Source organism: Xenopus laevis, chromosome 4S, assembly GCF_017654675.1.
Source record: "Xenopus laevis strain J_2021 chromosome 4S, Xenopus_laevis_v10.1, whole genome shotgun sequence".
NCBI lineage: Eukaryota > Metazoa > Chordata > Amphibia > Anura > Pipidae > Xenopus > Xenopus laevis.
In genome coordinates this window covers 61,389,731-61,405,964 of record NC_054378.1, presented here as the reverse complement: position 1 = coordinate 61,405,964, position 16,234 = coordinate 61,389,731, and the positions used below count along the sequence as shown (strand labels likewise).

Genomic DNA, 16,234 nt, shown 5'->3' with positions numbered 1-16,234 from the left:
AAAAACTGGATGGTGAACAACCCCTGTAAGAAAAGTTCATACACTGCATGCATGATCAGCTGCATATGGAAGGAGACTTGGCTCCTCATCCTTTATAAACACAATAAAAATGTTAATACAAAAGTTAATACAGTAAATCTGCGTGTGTGTGCGCGCAGATGTATGTGCCTGAATCAGACGCTTGCACTCTGAACCAGTCTTCCATAAACGTGGGTGTAGGGTCAAAGTATTTATGTAAAGTTCAAGAGGACCCGCACTCCTTGGTTAGTGAACCAAAAATGTCTTTATTTTTCAAACTTGTGCATCCAACGTTTCGACCTACATTAGGGCCTTTATCAAGGACCTTGATAAAGGCCCTAATGTTGGATGCCCTGTACCAAAGGGGTAAGGGGCAGAGGTCAGGGGGCCTCAGTACATCAGAATTGATAGAGAGAGTTGGCAGGCACAGGTCATGTGTGACCCCACACCCTTGAACAGGGTACATGGAAATGAGCTCTTATTACCCCACCAGATACATTATAAAAAAAGCATAGCATTGTGTTTATAGTAGGTAGATTTCTATTCCAGTTTCCTAGGATACCTGCTTCTTGGCAGATTCCCTTACAATTCATATAGGAGGGAATTGTAATGTAATAAATGTCATAGTCAGAAAAGACACACAAAAATGATCATTTTTAAATGCAATATTCTTCAGTAGCTAGTTCTTTTGAGTTAAATTAAAATTATTGCAAAATTTTAAATGCCCATAGTAGTGTATTTCTAAGGCCTGCTTAATGTTGGCATATTGTTTTTTAGGAAGACATTTTATCACATACACTGCACACTGGTGCATAATATAACATGTTAGGAAAGTGGATAGGGTAATTTGTCGTCCAGATCGCTACAACCGAACAGTTTGCTGTCTACCTGGTGCCAGGGTTCGGCATGTGGTTGATCGGATAGACAAATTATTGGGTGGGGCTGGGCACGACCCAGCTGTCTTAGTGCATATCGGTACTAATGACAAAATAAATGGTAGATGGAAGACCTTAAAGAATGATTTCAGGGATCTAGGCTCTAAGATCAAGGAAAGGTCTTCCAATGTAATCTTTTCTGAAATTTTGCCTGTGCCACGTGCAAGTTTAGGAAAACAGCGGGAGTTTAGGGAGCTTAATGCGTGGCTCAAGTCTTGGTGCAGGAAGGAAGGGTTTGGGTTCCTAGAGCACTGGGCTGACTTTTCGTTGGGGTACAACCTATACAGCCGTGACGGTTTGCACCTCAATGGAAGGGGGTCCGCGGTGCTAGGGGAAAGAATGGCTAAGAGGTTGGAGGAGTGTTTAAACTAGGCAAGGGGGGGTGGGTGAGATAAAGGATTATGGGGAAGCTAGTGTAGACGGGGCAGTGGGGTTAGTAAGGGGTCATGGGGGAGGAGTGAGGGGGGCATACAGTTTACCAGCTAAGGAGGTCCCTCTGTTACAAGGAAAACAGAATAATACTAACTTAACGTATAATTCTTCACTAAGTAATGCACATTTCAAAAGTAAAAGTAGTAACCTCCGCTGTATGCTGGCAAATGCACGGAGTTTGTCAGGTAAAATGGGAGACCTAGAATTAATTGCATGCTCTAAAAATTATGATATAATTGGTATCACTGAGACCTGGTGGAATGAAACATGTGACTGGATTGTGAATTTAAATGGTTACACCCTTTTTAGGAGGGACAGAGGGATTAAAAAGGGTGGAGGAGTGTGTTTGTATTTAAAGCCTGAATTAAAGCCATGCGCTAAAGAATTAAAAATAGCTGGCACTGGTGAGGGTGTAGAATCACTCTGGGTAGAGATTTCGACTGGGCAAAAGGTATCAAAAAGAATTATCATTGGTGTATGCTATAAACCACCTCGTATAAGTGTCGAGTATGAAGCCCAGCTACTCTTGCAGATACAAGCGGCTTCACAGCTGGGTCAAGTTGTTGCTATGGGTGACTTCAATTATCCAGACATTGACTGGGGTAATGGGGTTGCTAAGACAGAAAAAGCTAGTAGGTTTGTAAATATGCTGAATGACAACTTTTTATTCCAGCTCGTTCAAGAACCTACTAGGAATAACTCTCTTTTGGACCTTGTAATAACTAACAATACTGAACTCATCTCTAACATTTGTGTGGGTGAGCATTTAGGGAATAGTGATCATAACATGGTCTCCTTTGAGATTCTGTTGCAGAAGCAATTCTATAAGGGAGTAACTAAAACACTAAATTTCAGACGTGCAAACTTTGACAGTATAAGGGCATCTCTGCAACATATTAAGTGGGAAATGCTTTTCACAGGGTTAAACACAGAACAAAAATGGGAAGTCTTTAAAATGCTGCTTAGTAAATATACTTGTCAGTATATTCCACTTGTAAGCAAGGAACGTCGTTGCAAAGCAAAACCTTTTTGGTTCAATAGAAGCGTTGGTGTTGAGGTGGGTAAGAAAAGACGTGCTTTTAAGGCTTTCAAGTTAGCTGGTACAGCCGAAACATTTATAAGGTACAAGGAGGCCAATAAATCATGCAAAGAAGCTATAAGGCAAGCTAAAATTGCTATAGAAAAGGATATTGCAGCAAGCAGTAAAAAAAATCCAAAATTATTTTTTAAATATGTCAATAGTAAAAAAATGAAGCAGGAAGGGGTGGGACCCTTACTATCAGAGGGGGGTCAGCTGGTTGATGAAAACAAAATAAAAGCGCAGATTCTGAACTCGTATTTTTCATCTGTCTACACAAATGAAGAACCAGTAAGTGAAGGTTTCCTTCTTAACACTCCCAATTCTAGTAATACAACTAATGATGCATGGTTCACACATGAAGAAATTCAAAAGAGACTTGAACATGTTAAGATTAACAAAGGTCCAGGGCCAGATGGTATTCATCCCAGGGTAATTAGCGAGCTTAGCTCTGTGATTGCCAAACTTCTTTACTTAATTTTTCAGGATTCATTGAGATCTGGCATAGTGCCGAGAGACTGGCGAATTGCTAATGTGGTGCCTCTATTCAAAAATGGATCCCGTTCTCAGCCTCAAAACTATAGGCCAGTTAGTCTGACGTCAGTATTAGGAAAGCTTTTCGAAGGGTTAATAAAGGATAAGATACTGGACTTCATAGCAAATCATAATACTATGAGTTTGTGCCAGCATGGTTTTATGCGTAATAGATCTTGCCAGACTAACTTAATTTCTTTTTACGAGAATGTAAGTAGAGACCTCGATTCTGGGATGGCAGTGGATGTGATTTACTTAGACTTTGCTAAAGCATTTGATACAGTGCCACACAAAAGGTTACTGGTTAAATTAAGGAATGTTGGCCTGGAACATAGTATTTGTACCTGGATAGAGAACTGGCTAAAAGATAGACTACAAAGAGTGGTGGTAAATGGAACATTTTCTAATTGGACCAGTGTTGTTAGTGGAGTACCGCAGGGCTCTGTACTAGGTCCCTTGCTTTTCAACTTGTTTATTAATGACCTGGAGGTGGGCATTGAAAGTACTGTTTCTATTTTTGCAGATGATACTAAATTGTGCAGAACTATAGGTTCCATGCAGGATGCTGCCACTTTGCAAAGTGATCTGTCTAAACTGGAAAACTGGGCAGCAAACTGGAAAATGAGGTTCAATGTTGATAAATGCAAGGTTATGCACTTTGGCAAAAATAATATAAATGCAAGTTATACACTAAATGGCAATGTGTTGGGAGTTTCCTTAAATGAAAAGGATCTAGGGGTCTTTGTAGATAACACGTTGTCTAATTCTGGGCAGTGTCATTCTGTGACTACTAAAGCAAATAAAGTTCTGTCTTGCATAAAAAGGGCATTAACTCAAGGGATGAAAACATAATTATGCCTCTTTATAGGTCCCTGGTAAGGCCTCATCTGGAGTATGCAGTTCAGTTTTGGACTCCAGTCCTTAAGAGGGATATAAATGAGCTGGAGAGAGTGCAGAGACGTGCAACTAAATTGGTTAGAGGGACGGAAGACTTAAATTATGAGGGTAGACTGTCAAGGTTGGGGTTGTTTTCTCTGGAAAAAAGGCGCTTGCGAGGGGACATGATTACACTTTACAAGTACATTAGAGGACATTATAGACAAATGGCAGGGGACCTTTTTACCCATAAAGTGGATCACTGTACCAGAGGCCACCCCTTTAGACTAGAAGAAAAGAACTTTCATTTGAAGCAACGTAGAGGGTTCTTCACAGTCAGGACAGTGAGGTTGTGGAATGCACTGCCGGGTGATGTTGTGATGGCTGATTCAGTTAATGCCTTTAAGAATGGCTTGGATGATTTTTTGGACAGACATAATATTAAAGGCTATTGTGATACTAAACTCTATAGTTAATATAGGTATGGGTATATAGAATTTTAATTAAAAGTAGGGAGGGGTGTGTGTATGGATGCTGGGTTTTCATTTGGAGGGGTTGAACTTGATGGACTTTGTCTTTTTTCAACCCAATTTAACTATGTAACTATGTAACTATGTTTACTATTTCTTCCACTAGTAAATGAGGTCACTGAATACTTTCTGGGTTCGCAAAAGCTCAATTACATTTACACAAAAGGAATGTTTTTTGCATTGCGAATATTTTTCCATTAACAACACACGATCACATTCTTCCCTATGTATTTTATACCTTTTGAAATTCACCACAAAGCAACTCAACCCAAAAAGTTGAACCTGGGCAACATTTCTGCTTACAGGATAGGTAAACCTTAAAAATAAATGTAAACATGCACATGGTGCTCTTGTAAGAACTTTTGCAATTTACATATTTTTTAAAGTTAGCATATTCTAATTTAACCCCCCCCCCCCCACTGAACTAGGAAAGATATAAGATTTGTACCTTCTTTTCTGCCACATCTGTTCAAATGCATCAGCTAGTTCTACATTTGTAATTTCTTCAGAGTCTTGAAATTTCAGAAAACCATTTCCTCCATGACCTGCAGAGTGTTCAATAACATACATCTTATACATTTTAAACAGTAGCTTAACATAGTCGTTTAATTTTTGCAATTCTTAAAAAAATATATATAAATATACACAATAACAAGTATACATACATACATATACACTCAAGGGAATACAGAATACTCTCAAGGGAGTAATCCATTCTTTGAATTATGCGTAAGACTTGACCGTGAACCCAAACACAAAGTGGTGCTAAAGTGTGCTAGCATTTTGAGACTCAGAGGTGCCTGCCTGCCCAGGTTGAAGCTTCAAGCTTTAGGCAGATTATTTGCTTTCCTGGATATACTTGGAAGCCTAGCTTAAAAGTCAGAATGATATTTTAAGTAAAAACATTTTCTGTCCTAAATATTATAAAACAATTTAGAGAAATACTCATGTTTTTCTATAACTTTAGTAAGAAAAACATTGTGCTGTGTCATTGTTAGTGTTTATGGACCTAACACAGGTTGTAGAATCTAAAAACAGTCTCCTTTTGTGGAAACTAGGTCCCTAAGGGTGGTGGCAGACGGGGAGATTAGTCGCCCAACGACAAATCTTCGCTTCTGTGGTGGATTAGTTTGCCGAAATGCCTTCCCGCTGGCAAGAATACGAATCGCCAGCGGCATGGCATACAAACTGAAGTTGCCTGAAGTTTCCTTGGCTGACTATCTAAGTGGCTGACTAAGTAAGATTTAGAGAGCTGCAAAGCAGGAAGTTGTGTGTTGTGTTGTTGTTTGTGAGCTGTTCTGTTATGTTAGACATCCAGTCACTCCAGCCTTTATAGATGACATTTTTGGCTAACTATATTAGAAACATTTTTTAATTTGCACAGCATATCTATTTGTCCAGTTTTTATTTTTATCCTGAACTGTTCCTTTAATGAGAGATTTTTTGGAATGCTCAGCTAATGCTGTTTTTAAACTGCCGCCCTTTATTGGAAAAAACAACATGATTCTGGACATATGCCCTTTACCAAGTCTCCCTAATCCGTAATTATTTTCGTCTTTATTTACATAGTATCCATTCATTCTACACTACCAAAAACAATAAGAATTCACTGGCACCAACATATTAAACAGTCATTAAGCTGCAAACATTTCTGTCTGGAGTGGGTATGTTCTAACACAGTTAAAAGTAGCTTGCAATGCATAAGCTTAATTGTCAGTTTTTACAGAACTCAAGTACAATTGTCCATTTTTACACAATTCAAAGCTTATGCATTGTAAGTAACAAGTAGGTTACAATACGTAAGCTTAAGGGAAATGGCGAATGCAGCAATTTGTTGCCTGCTAGAGAACTCTGGTCTTGTGGGTGAAAAATTACCAGAAAATTGGCATAACGGTGGGCTAAAGTGGGAAAATGTGTTGCCGAAGACCTCTGATTTCCATGGCTGAGGCACGTTCCATTTGCCAAATTGTACATTTTCTTGCTCAATTATAAAGAAGATGACATACCCATAACTGTGCAATCATATAGATAAGATTCCAATATTTACCAGTCATATAGATAAGAATGTTACTCCTATCGTCTGACAGTAGTCGCTTCAGTCGAGGAGTGCTTGGGGGTATTCTGCCAGTTAGAACTCGAAGAAAATTTTCGACAGTAACCTGGAAAAATATCATAAATATGTTTCACTATAACAAGCAGCAAGTGCATCTTTATATCTGACCTTGACTTTCCCAATTACAAAGATCAACTATAAAAATGAATTGTGGATGGCTATTTAGCCACAGCATTCAGCAACAACCCTCATATCGCACTTTTTATAACTGTATCTAGACCAAAGGGAATGTTGGAATGACTGCCTCTTTACTTTTCTAGAGAATGTTGCAATGTCAATCATGCAGCTTCGGACTGAGGGTCTGTACCACCGGGGCTGCCACATCAGGTCCCCCCCAACACATGTTATTGCTTCAGCAGCAAGTGGGTCTGGGACCACTGGATTTTTCCCTGGTGTCCGGTTGGGCCAGTCTAACCCTGAAATAATTTTATTCTTGACTTTACAGATTTATCACTTTCACATACATACTTGAGACTTTTAACGTTATACCTCATTTTCTGTGATGTGACTGGAAAATGTTATGTTAACTGCCCTCATTATGATTGGATATATTATATTTTTTAGCGTCTTCTAGTTATGATCTCATTTTTTTTGCCAGACGTAGATTTGTAGATTTCTTCATGTAAAGTTTATTAATTTTGTAGACCAAAAAAAAAAAAATTCCCTTTGACTTAAGTGCATTCTTTTTTTGCCAAGCAAAAATATCAATTGACTTCAATGCATTTTGACATTTTTTTAGTAAAGCAGGATAAATTCACTCATCAGAATAGAAGAGGGGGATGGTGGTTAGCACAGCTTTTCCAAATGATATGTGTCCAATTCCTTAATAGTTGCTCTGTGCTGCAACTGCTGCAAAAGATCCAAATATAGGAGAAGGAAGAGGAACTCCAGCAATATTACTGCAAACTTTTTATTCCAGGCAGTGGTTTACAGTAATACTGCTGGAGTTCCTCTTCCTTCTCCTATACTTGGATCAAATTCACTCATCACTAAAGGTAAGCTTTCCAGGATGTCTATATAAAATCTATGAAATAGAACACAACTAGTTATTATCATATTTTCTATCCCCAATACATTTTTTAATCTGAATGTACTTGTTTAAAAGTAAATTATAATTTTAAATAGCAGTATTGGATTGTTTTATATATAAAAAAATCTTATATTTATTCAACGTTTCGGCTCTTAGACTCGTGCCGTTATCATCACCGAAACGTTGAATAAATATAGCATTTTTTTGCATCACAAGACCTATTAGTGCAGACTTTTTGTTTATTTTGTTATGAATTGATGTTCCAGCACCTAGGCATTTATTAGTGCTCTGAGTGCACCTATTCAGTTGTTTGTATATAATTATGCATAAGCATAAACAAACTGGTACAGGTATGGGGCCTATTATCCAGCTTTGGACCTGGGGCTTTCTGGATAACAGGACTTTCTGTAATGTGGATCTTCATACCTTAAGTCTACTAGAAAATCGTATAAACATTAAATAAATCCAATAGGCTGGTTTTGCTTCCAGTAAGGATTAATAATATCTTAGTCTGGATCAAGTACAGGTATGGGACCCGTTATCTGGAAACCCGTTATCCAGAAAGCTCCAAATTATGGAAAGGCCGTCTCCCATAGACTATTTCCTCTTTCTCTGTAATAATAAAACAGTACCTTGTACTTGATCCAAATTAAGATATAATTAATCCTTATTGGAAGCAAAGAAAGTCTATTGGATTTATTTTATGATTATATGATTTTCTAGCAGACTTTAGGTATGAAGATCCAAATTAAGGAAAGACCCGTTATCCAGAAAACCCCAGGACCCAAGCATTCTGGATAACAGGTCCCATACCTGTACAAGCTACTGTTTTATTATTACAGCAAAAAAGGAAATCATTTTTATAAATTGATTATTTGATTATATAATATACTGCATATAATGGGAGACGGCATTTCCATAATTCGGAACTTTCTGGATAATGAATTTCCAGATAACGGATCCCATTCCTGTACTTGTCACGGTGAGATGACAACGCAGTTGTGCAATTAAAAAACTATTTCTTGCAGACAGTTAACAAACCTGTACATATAGAAAATAAACTGTTTTTTTAATCAGTAGACTAATGTGGAAGCTTTACATCTTTTTTTTTTTTTATAACAGTTTTTATTCTATCCAATAGATTTATTTGCATGAATACAGCAATAGGTTATTCACTGCTGCTAAACCAAGCAAGAAAAAACTATTTCAGAAAGAAGAAAGGCACTTACAGGATGGGGAAAATGAAGAAAAGGGACTATTAAAAAGATACTGAAGGCTTATGAGTGCAGCTAAGCACATAGATGTGGTGGAGGAACATAATTCTAAACCACAAGAGCAGCTTTTTCAATTTACGTAAGCCAGAGGGTTATTTAAATATAAATAGGATTAACTACAGACTTTTTCAGCAAAAGGATCAATAGTGAGCTGCATTGTGATGTTTTCTGAATGGCCTGCACTGACAAAGATTCTCCTTTGCTATACTGAGGTGTAAAAACACAGAAAATGAAGTACATTCAAGGTGATCTATGGCCCCAGCACTAATGCTAGAAGAATCAGGTATTCTACACACAATCCAAATGTAATTGTTACAAATGTACATAGGTGCATGACTCAGTAGAAAGTTTAAAGTATTTGCTTCATGACTAATTTATCCTGTTGCAGGTTTTAATGTGAGCTAAAAATGACAATTCCTTTATTGGAACTCCCCATAGATCCTCTCTGATCCCTGTCCCAGTTTCAAATCAGGGGTGGTGTGATTTAATTGCCCCTGTAAAAAGCATAGTAGGAGGTTGGTAGTCAATAACAGCCCTGCAGTCACACAAGGAAAGAAAGGCTTGAGTTCACTATCAGGTCTATCATGCTGCCTATCCTACAGTGCAGCATGCTGAATGTCGCCAGCTCCCCTGCACAGCCTGGTAATGGAGGCAGCAATAAGTGGAATAGATGGGTAAGACTGGCAGGGTTTTTGGAGAAAGTTTCAATAAATCAATCTAAAACAAAACGCACATATATATTTAAAATAGTATAATGCACTGGCACATTCTTGTTTTTACACTTTCTTTTTTAACTGGAAATGATATAGAAAGATCCATTATCTGGAAAAACCCAGGTCCCGAGCATTCTGTAAAATGGGTCCAATACCTGTATACTAAGAATTCAGTGCTGACATAAGTGAAGCGATATCAGAATCACATCTATCACAAAACTTAATCTAAAACAGTTTTCAGTAACAATTACCTCATATCCTCGATAATCAACTTCAACATCGTCCCCATAGACATTCAGCTCCATGTTTTTATGGCTGAATACAGTTGCTGGTTTAGGATTCCGTGAGTTGCATGCCATATCATCAGCGAGCATCAAGACAATGTGACTATGAGGGGTAAACAAACAAACAACAAAAAGATATTCACAAAACAAGACTTCTGAATTACTATTTTAAATCACTAATTTTACTTTCGGTAGCATCCTATTAACTTTCCCTTACAAGGGGAAATGACTTCTAAGCACTATAATAAGAAAAAAGAAGTTTCTGGTTATTGTACAATTCTTTCCTAAATGTGTAAGAAAATTATGCAAGCAATTTGTTATTGTGGTTTATGCTAGAGGTGTCATTATATTTATTTATTTATTTTTGGAGAAAAAAAACTATAGGAAGCATAGTAATTCTGTGAACCAGTAACATATCTGTCCCAAATGTCAAGTGATCAGTTCAAGATTTCTAATTATTTCAGTGGCATCTGTTTCATTGGAACACTGATACCAATGTAGTTCTGAATTCAATGGATTTTAGAGCTACCCAACCTTTGAATACACTGTAGGAAGCCAGTAAATATGTAAAATGTGTCTCCAGCTGCTGCAGAGTCTTTATTTTTTCATTTTGCAAGTGAAATCTCAGAGGAAAAAAAACTGTTCCATTTTTTGCCTTTGCAGTGCAATAAAGCAGGCCTGTGTGGGTGTAAAAATATATAACACATTCAACAGAATATATTCACTCGACTTTTATATGTATAGCTTATGGAGAGTTGTGGCCTCCCGAATAAAGATTATGTGGAAATTCTTTGTGTTGTATTTCAGTTTAACACCTAGCATTATTTTTAATTCAACATATAGTCTCTCCTGTTAAACAGAATCCTTATAAAAGCAAAAGTGTGAGACACTGGCCAAAAAAATAAAAAACAATTATGCACATGCTGCTGCATACGTGGTATAAAGTATTTACTAACCAGTTTGTGATAGAAAAACAGTTTCCAGGGTTACACGATGATACTTAACAGATGGCCATAGTATGAAGAGGTGGATGTATTTGATACTATATTTCATACTATATAATGAACAAATTAGCAAAACTATAATGTTATTTACAAAATTTTTACAGCTGCAAAAAACAGACAAACCCCTTTAATCTGTAGTATTGAAATATGAATTGGGAACTAATGTCACCTGTAAGAAAATGAATGTGTGTACTTGACAAAATTGTTGTTGAGAAATTGGGTTACTGTCACAAAAGCGGCTTTCTCAGATAGCCCACAACCACATTCATAAGTACTCAGGATACGGATGTTAGCCTCAAAGAAATGGAGAAATGCTGATTATTAGGTTGGAAGCAGCTAGTAAGTTGCAGGTAAAACTTAGTCCCTTTGTAAAATGTATAATGAAGCAATAGAATTCTTAATGAATCGGATGAAAATTGAGCATAGGACTGGCCAGATGTGGGATGATGTTGACGTAGTTGGCCAGCTTAAATATATTGCAATATATGGACAAACAATCCCTGTTTTGTTTAAAGGGTAAGGCATTTTCAGTAGCAGTATGCACAAAATGTCTCTGTCTTAAATATATTGATAATGGGTCGAAAAATTTGTGGTGAGCACAACTTTCCATTGTTTGTTATTTTTATATATATATATATATATATATATATATATATATATATATTTATTTTTGTTTTTTAAGTGGCACAGTAGCTGGGAAGAAGGGAAGGTATCTTCCTAAATGCTCCATAAGCCAGAGCAAATATGGGGAATGACATGGGCTTTCTTCACTGTGGCTAAACAGTAAGCCAGTACAAGTGTTGTTGATAAGTTATCAACTGTGGAAAGCAGGGTTGGCTTGTACAGTTTGGGAAACAAATCTGTAGAGACAACAAACTACTACAGGAATCTGTTATCTACTGAACATCTTAGGTCTAATTCATGCCTGGTCCGGACTACTTTGCATAAACCACCTCCCTGTAAAGCTGGCTATAGATGTTGAGATTTTTAAAAGATCCGATCCTCATCGTGAGACCACGATTTTCTCAGAGCGATCGTACGATCGTACAAATTGACCATCAACTAAAAAGACCAATTTGCCAGGAAAACAAAGGGGAGCTGTCTGCTTGGCCCTGCAAACATAGATAGATTGCACTGGGACCGACAAAGATTTTTTGACCTGGCCGATCAATTTCCTGACAGATGTCGGCCGAAAAATCGTAAGATGTACGATCGTTCGAATACCATTAACCGCATGATAATTTCGAAGGATTGGTCGGACTTCCCTAAAATCGGTTGTTCGGCAAGAAGAATCGTCGCGTCTATGGGGAGCCTAAGTATGTACCTGCTTGCAATACAAATTATGCTTATGTGTGGTTTCTCCTTTTGTCCCTCGCAGTTTGTTTTTGTAAACAAAATACTGAATATATGTCAGTGCCAACATAGCTTCTTTGTAATCAGCTTTGAAGAAGGAACTGCAATGTTCTGAAAGCTTGCTGTGATTATCATCTTAGTTAGCCAATAAAGGTATCACCATCAAACGGCTGAAGCATTTTGAAAGAAAACATTTCCAAGAGGCGACAAATGAACTTTAATTTGTTTGTTTGCATTTACTTTATAGAATTAAAAATAACCCTATTTTGTAAAATAACCATGCTGTCAATAAAACACAGACCGGCATGAATGTATTGCGGTCGCTTTCTGTGAGAAAATATGTTTCTACAAACCTTTTCAGTGAATCAGTGTTGGACTGGCCCGACGGGACACCGGGCCAGACCCCCTCTCCGGATGCTCTTTTTTTTCTTTAAATGATTTTTGCAATGCGCAGTTTGCACCGATGGGGCGCCTTATGTGCGCATGTTTACCAAGGGGGTTGCCGTGTGCGCATGCGCGCCAAGGGGTGCCGCACATCGCGTCACAGTAGGGGGACGGGAGGCCTGTAGGGGGGCACTGGACTGCAGTCCCGGTGGGCCCCAGGCCCGCCAGTCCAACCCTGCAGTGAATCCTCCCAATACATAGGTACAGTTGTAAAGGGTCCATGAAAAATAATGTTTAGTGCAAGTGTGCGTATGTTATACATGCTACTGCAGAAATCAGTTGTCTATGTAGCTACATTTTAAACATTTATAAAGCTAGATTTTATCCATTACTTGCATGTTCAACCCAGAAAGGACCATTGCATCAGTCTCCTCTCCTATGGTGAGAAAAACCCGCTCTTACAGCTCTCCTATTTGCTAGCAAGCCAGTTGTGTTTATTTGATGTTTACATGATTTTCTAGTACACTTAATGTATTAGGATCCATTATCCGGAATACCCCAGGTCCCAAGCATTTTGGATAACAGGTCCCATACCTGTAGTTTCACATATCAACAAACAAGAAATCAGAGTTCCAGCAAGAAAGAGAAACTGACTGATGGCCATGAAAACTGTACTTGTGGGCCCCAAATTGCAAAACTCTGATGTATACATAAATATTTATAACCCTAATTAGATATAGCTCCACCTATTCATATTCACACACACAGTATATGATAGGAACAGTGAGCAATGTGTAAGAAGAAACAACATGCAATGATAAAGCAATTACTGAATACACTGAAAAGGGAGTGGAACATGTATGGGGCCAAAGAAGAACATTTTGCAAATTCATTTAATCTTAGCTCACTTGAATTTTTTATGTCATTATTATTTGCTTTTTAAAATGTGGCGCTTTCCAAAATAAAACTTATAAATGTTACGTGACAGCCATGGTTCATTATATACTGTTTACATTTCTATTGATGTTAAGGGGATACTGTCATGGGAAAAATTTTCAAAATGAATCAGTTAATAGTGCTGCTCCAGCAGAATTCTGCACTGAAATACAATTCTCAAAAGAGCAAACAGATTTTTTTATATTCAATTTTGAAATCTGACATGGGGCTAGACATATTGTCAATTTCCCAGTTGCCCCAAGTCATGTGACTTGTGCTCTGATAAACTTCAATCACTCTTTACTGCTGTACTGCAAGTTGGAGTGATATCATCCCCCTCCCTTTTCCCCCCAGCAGCCAAACAAAAGAACAATGGGAAGGTAACCAGATAACAGCTCCCTAACACAAGATAACAGCTGCCTGGTAGATCTAAGAACAACACTCAATAGTAAAACCCATGTCTCACTGAGACACATTCAGTTACATTGAGAAGGAAAAACAGCAGCCTGCCAGAAAGCCTTTCTCTCCTAAAGTGCAGGCACAAGTCACATGACCAGGGGCAGCTGGGAAATTGACAAAATGTCTAGCCCCATGTCAGATTTCAAAGTTAAATATAAAAAAAATCTGTTTGCTCTTTTGAGAAATGGATTTCAGTGAAGAATTCTGTTGGAGTAGCACTATTAAAGCGGACCTGTCAGCCAAAAAAATTATTCAAAATCCTATTTTATCACATAAGTCAAGCAAAATTAACTTTAATTACACTATATAAATTATTTGAATCTTGTTTCCTTTAGTGTAGGAATTCATAATTATAGCAAGCAGGCAGGAGCCATTTTGTGGACACTGTTATTAAGACAAGCCTTGTATCATCTCAGAATCTTGTTTGTGCACCAGAATAGGGGACCCGATGTCCATCCCCATGTCCTGGCTACACAATTAAACGGTGAAGAGAACGGGGGAATGTGGGGAGAGCAGTGACATCTAGGAAGTGCTGAATGGAAAGTGAAAGTAATTGTCTGCCCCGCCTCTATGCCTAGGCATAGAGGAGGGGCAGACAATATTTGATTGACAGCTGAGGTTTTTAAATGAGCTTACAACAGCTATGAATGCTTTAATAAAAAATAGAAATTGGATTTCATGTTTAATTTGAAAAGGACTTTTATTATACAGATTTTTGTGTCTGGGTGACAGGTCCACTTTAACTGATGCGTTGAAAAAAAACATGTTTTCCGATGACAGAATCCCTTTAATTCCTTTTAGCAAACAACATCCTGACATTCAAATAAATACATGGTTGCTAGGGTCAATTTAGGTGGGGTTTCTATGAAACAGAAATTTAAATAACTAAAAAGATCCTGAAAAATAAAACAATTACAGAACACGGTCTAGTTTAGTACAAATTAGTTTACTACAAACAAACTAAACTACCCCTTTAAGCAATCACTATACAAATAGGCTTTTCTGCTGTATTGTCCTTAAAACAGGGGAATATTAAAGGCAATGTAATGTTTTCAACAACAAAAAAAACCCTTATAAGGGGTCCACAGCTGAAAAAGAAACAAATTATTAACATAGTTTAATTAAAAAGTTTGAATCTGTGGTAGCTATATGGAAAGAATGTAGACCTGATAATGGGATTTTATTTTTTGGATTTACATCCCCTTTACGTTTTATAGTAAGAAAAGGAATTAATTTTTTACGAGGAAAGGTAGATTTTGTTTACTGTGCCTCACTACCTGGCACCTCTAGTTAATTTCACTTTTTTTCCTTCCATGCAAAGTATCAAATTTTAAAGAAAGACACCCAAAGCTCTGATGAAAAGTGCCCAAAAGTGTCTGCATATGATACAGTATAAATTTGAAAACTGCCAAAAGCTTGCCTATAGCCAAAATAAATACAAGCTCTTAAATAAAGCATTGGCAAAATACTTACCTATCAGGAATGCCAAGTCTTTTAACACTCCGGTACATGGAGAGTGTATTTGCAACATGTCGATAATTGAACCAGAAACGAGATGTACAAACCTTAAAAAAAAAAAAAAAAAAAAGATTTTATATTTTTTTTAACAAAAAGAAAAGGATTTTTTTTGTGTTGGAAGTCTACTGAACTACTGGATTGATAAAATATTATTATTAAAAGGAATGCTACCTAAAGAACTTAAATGACTTATTTTTTATGAAAAATATATTAACCATTCCTTCAATAAAACATTTCAAACATTAATTTTTATATCTCACAAAATTAGCATCTGACGTTGCTCTCTATTATATTGATATACCAAAAAAAGTATGCCTGTTAATCAAATTTGGTGGGATGTAGGAATCAAATCAATTTTTAATTGGCTCCAACTTTTAACAAATTCATCTCCCAAAAGTTTCCTATATCTTGTTTAAAAGGAAACACATACAGTACACAAATTTATATATATATATATATATATATATATATATATATATATATATATATATATATATATATATATATATATATATATATATATATATATATATATATATATATAAATTTGGGTCCCCATTGGCTATCAGCACAGAGGAGGAGCTAGCTCCACAGCAGGCACGGGAAGGCTCCGTGCATTTACAGAGATGTAGATCTGAGTAAGCATGAGGGGCGCAGTGGGAAGCGGAACCGGCACTACTGGCAGCTTATGTGATGGCGGAAGCTACAGCTGGTGGCGATATTGATGCGGAGCAGCAAACATATCCTCCGGTGGGTCTGGTTG

At 37.2% G+C, this 16,234-nt stretch overlaps 1 protein-coding gene across 1 annotated transcript in view; it reads right to left on the bottom strand.

Annotated features, from left to right (window-relative positions):
• pigk.S (phosphatidylinositol glycan anchor biosynthesis class K S homeolog) overlaps nt 1–16,234 on the bottom strand; it is a 61,126-nt gene that overhangs the window by 38,546 nt on the left and 6,346 nt on the right. The window contains exons 3-6 of the mRNA XM_018260724.2: nt 15,427–15,518; nt 9,785–9,920; nt 6,451–6,562; nt 4,852–4,948 (exon numbers count right to left, since the gene is read on the bottom strand). Of these exons, the coding sequence (XP_018116213.1) occupies nt 4,852–4,948; nt 6,451–6,562; nt 9,785–9,920; nt 15,427–15,518 (437 nt within the window). The remainder of the gene's footprint in view (nt 1–4,851; nt 4,949–6,450; nt 6,563–9,784; nt 9,921–15,426; nt 15,519–16,234) is intronic.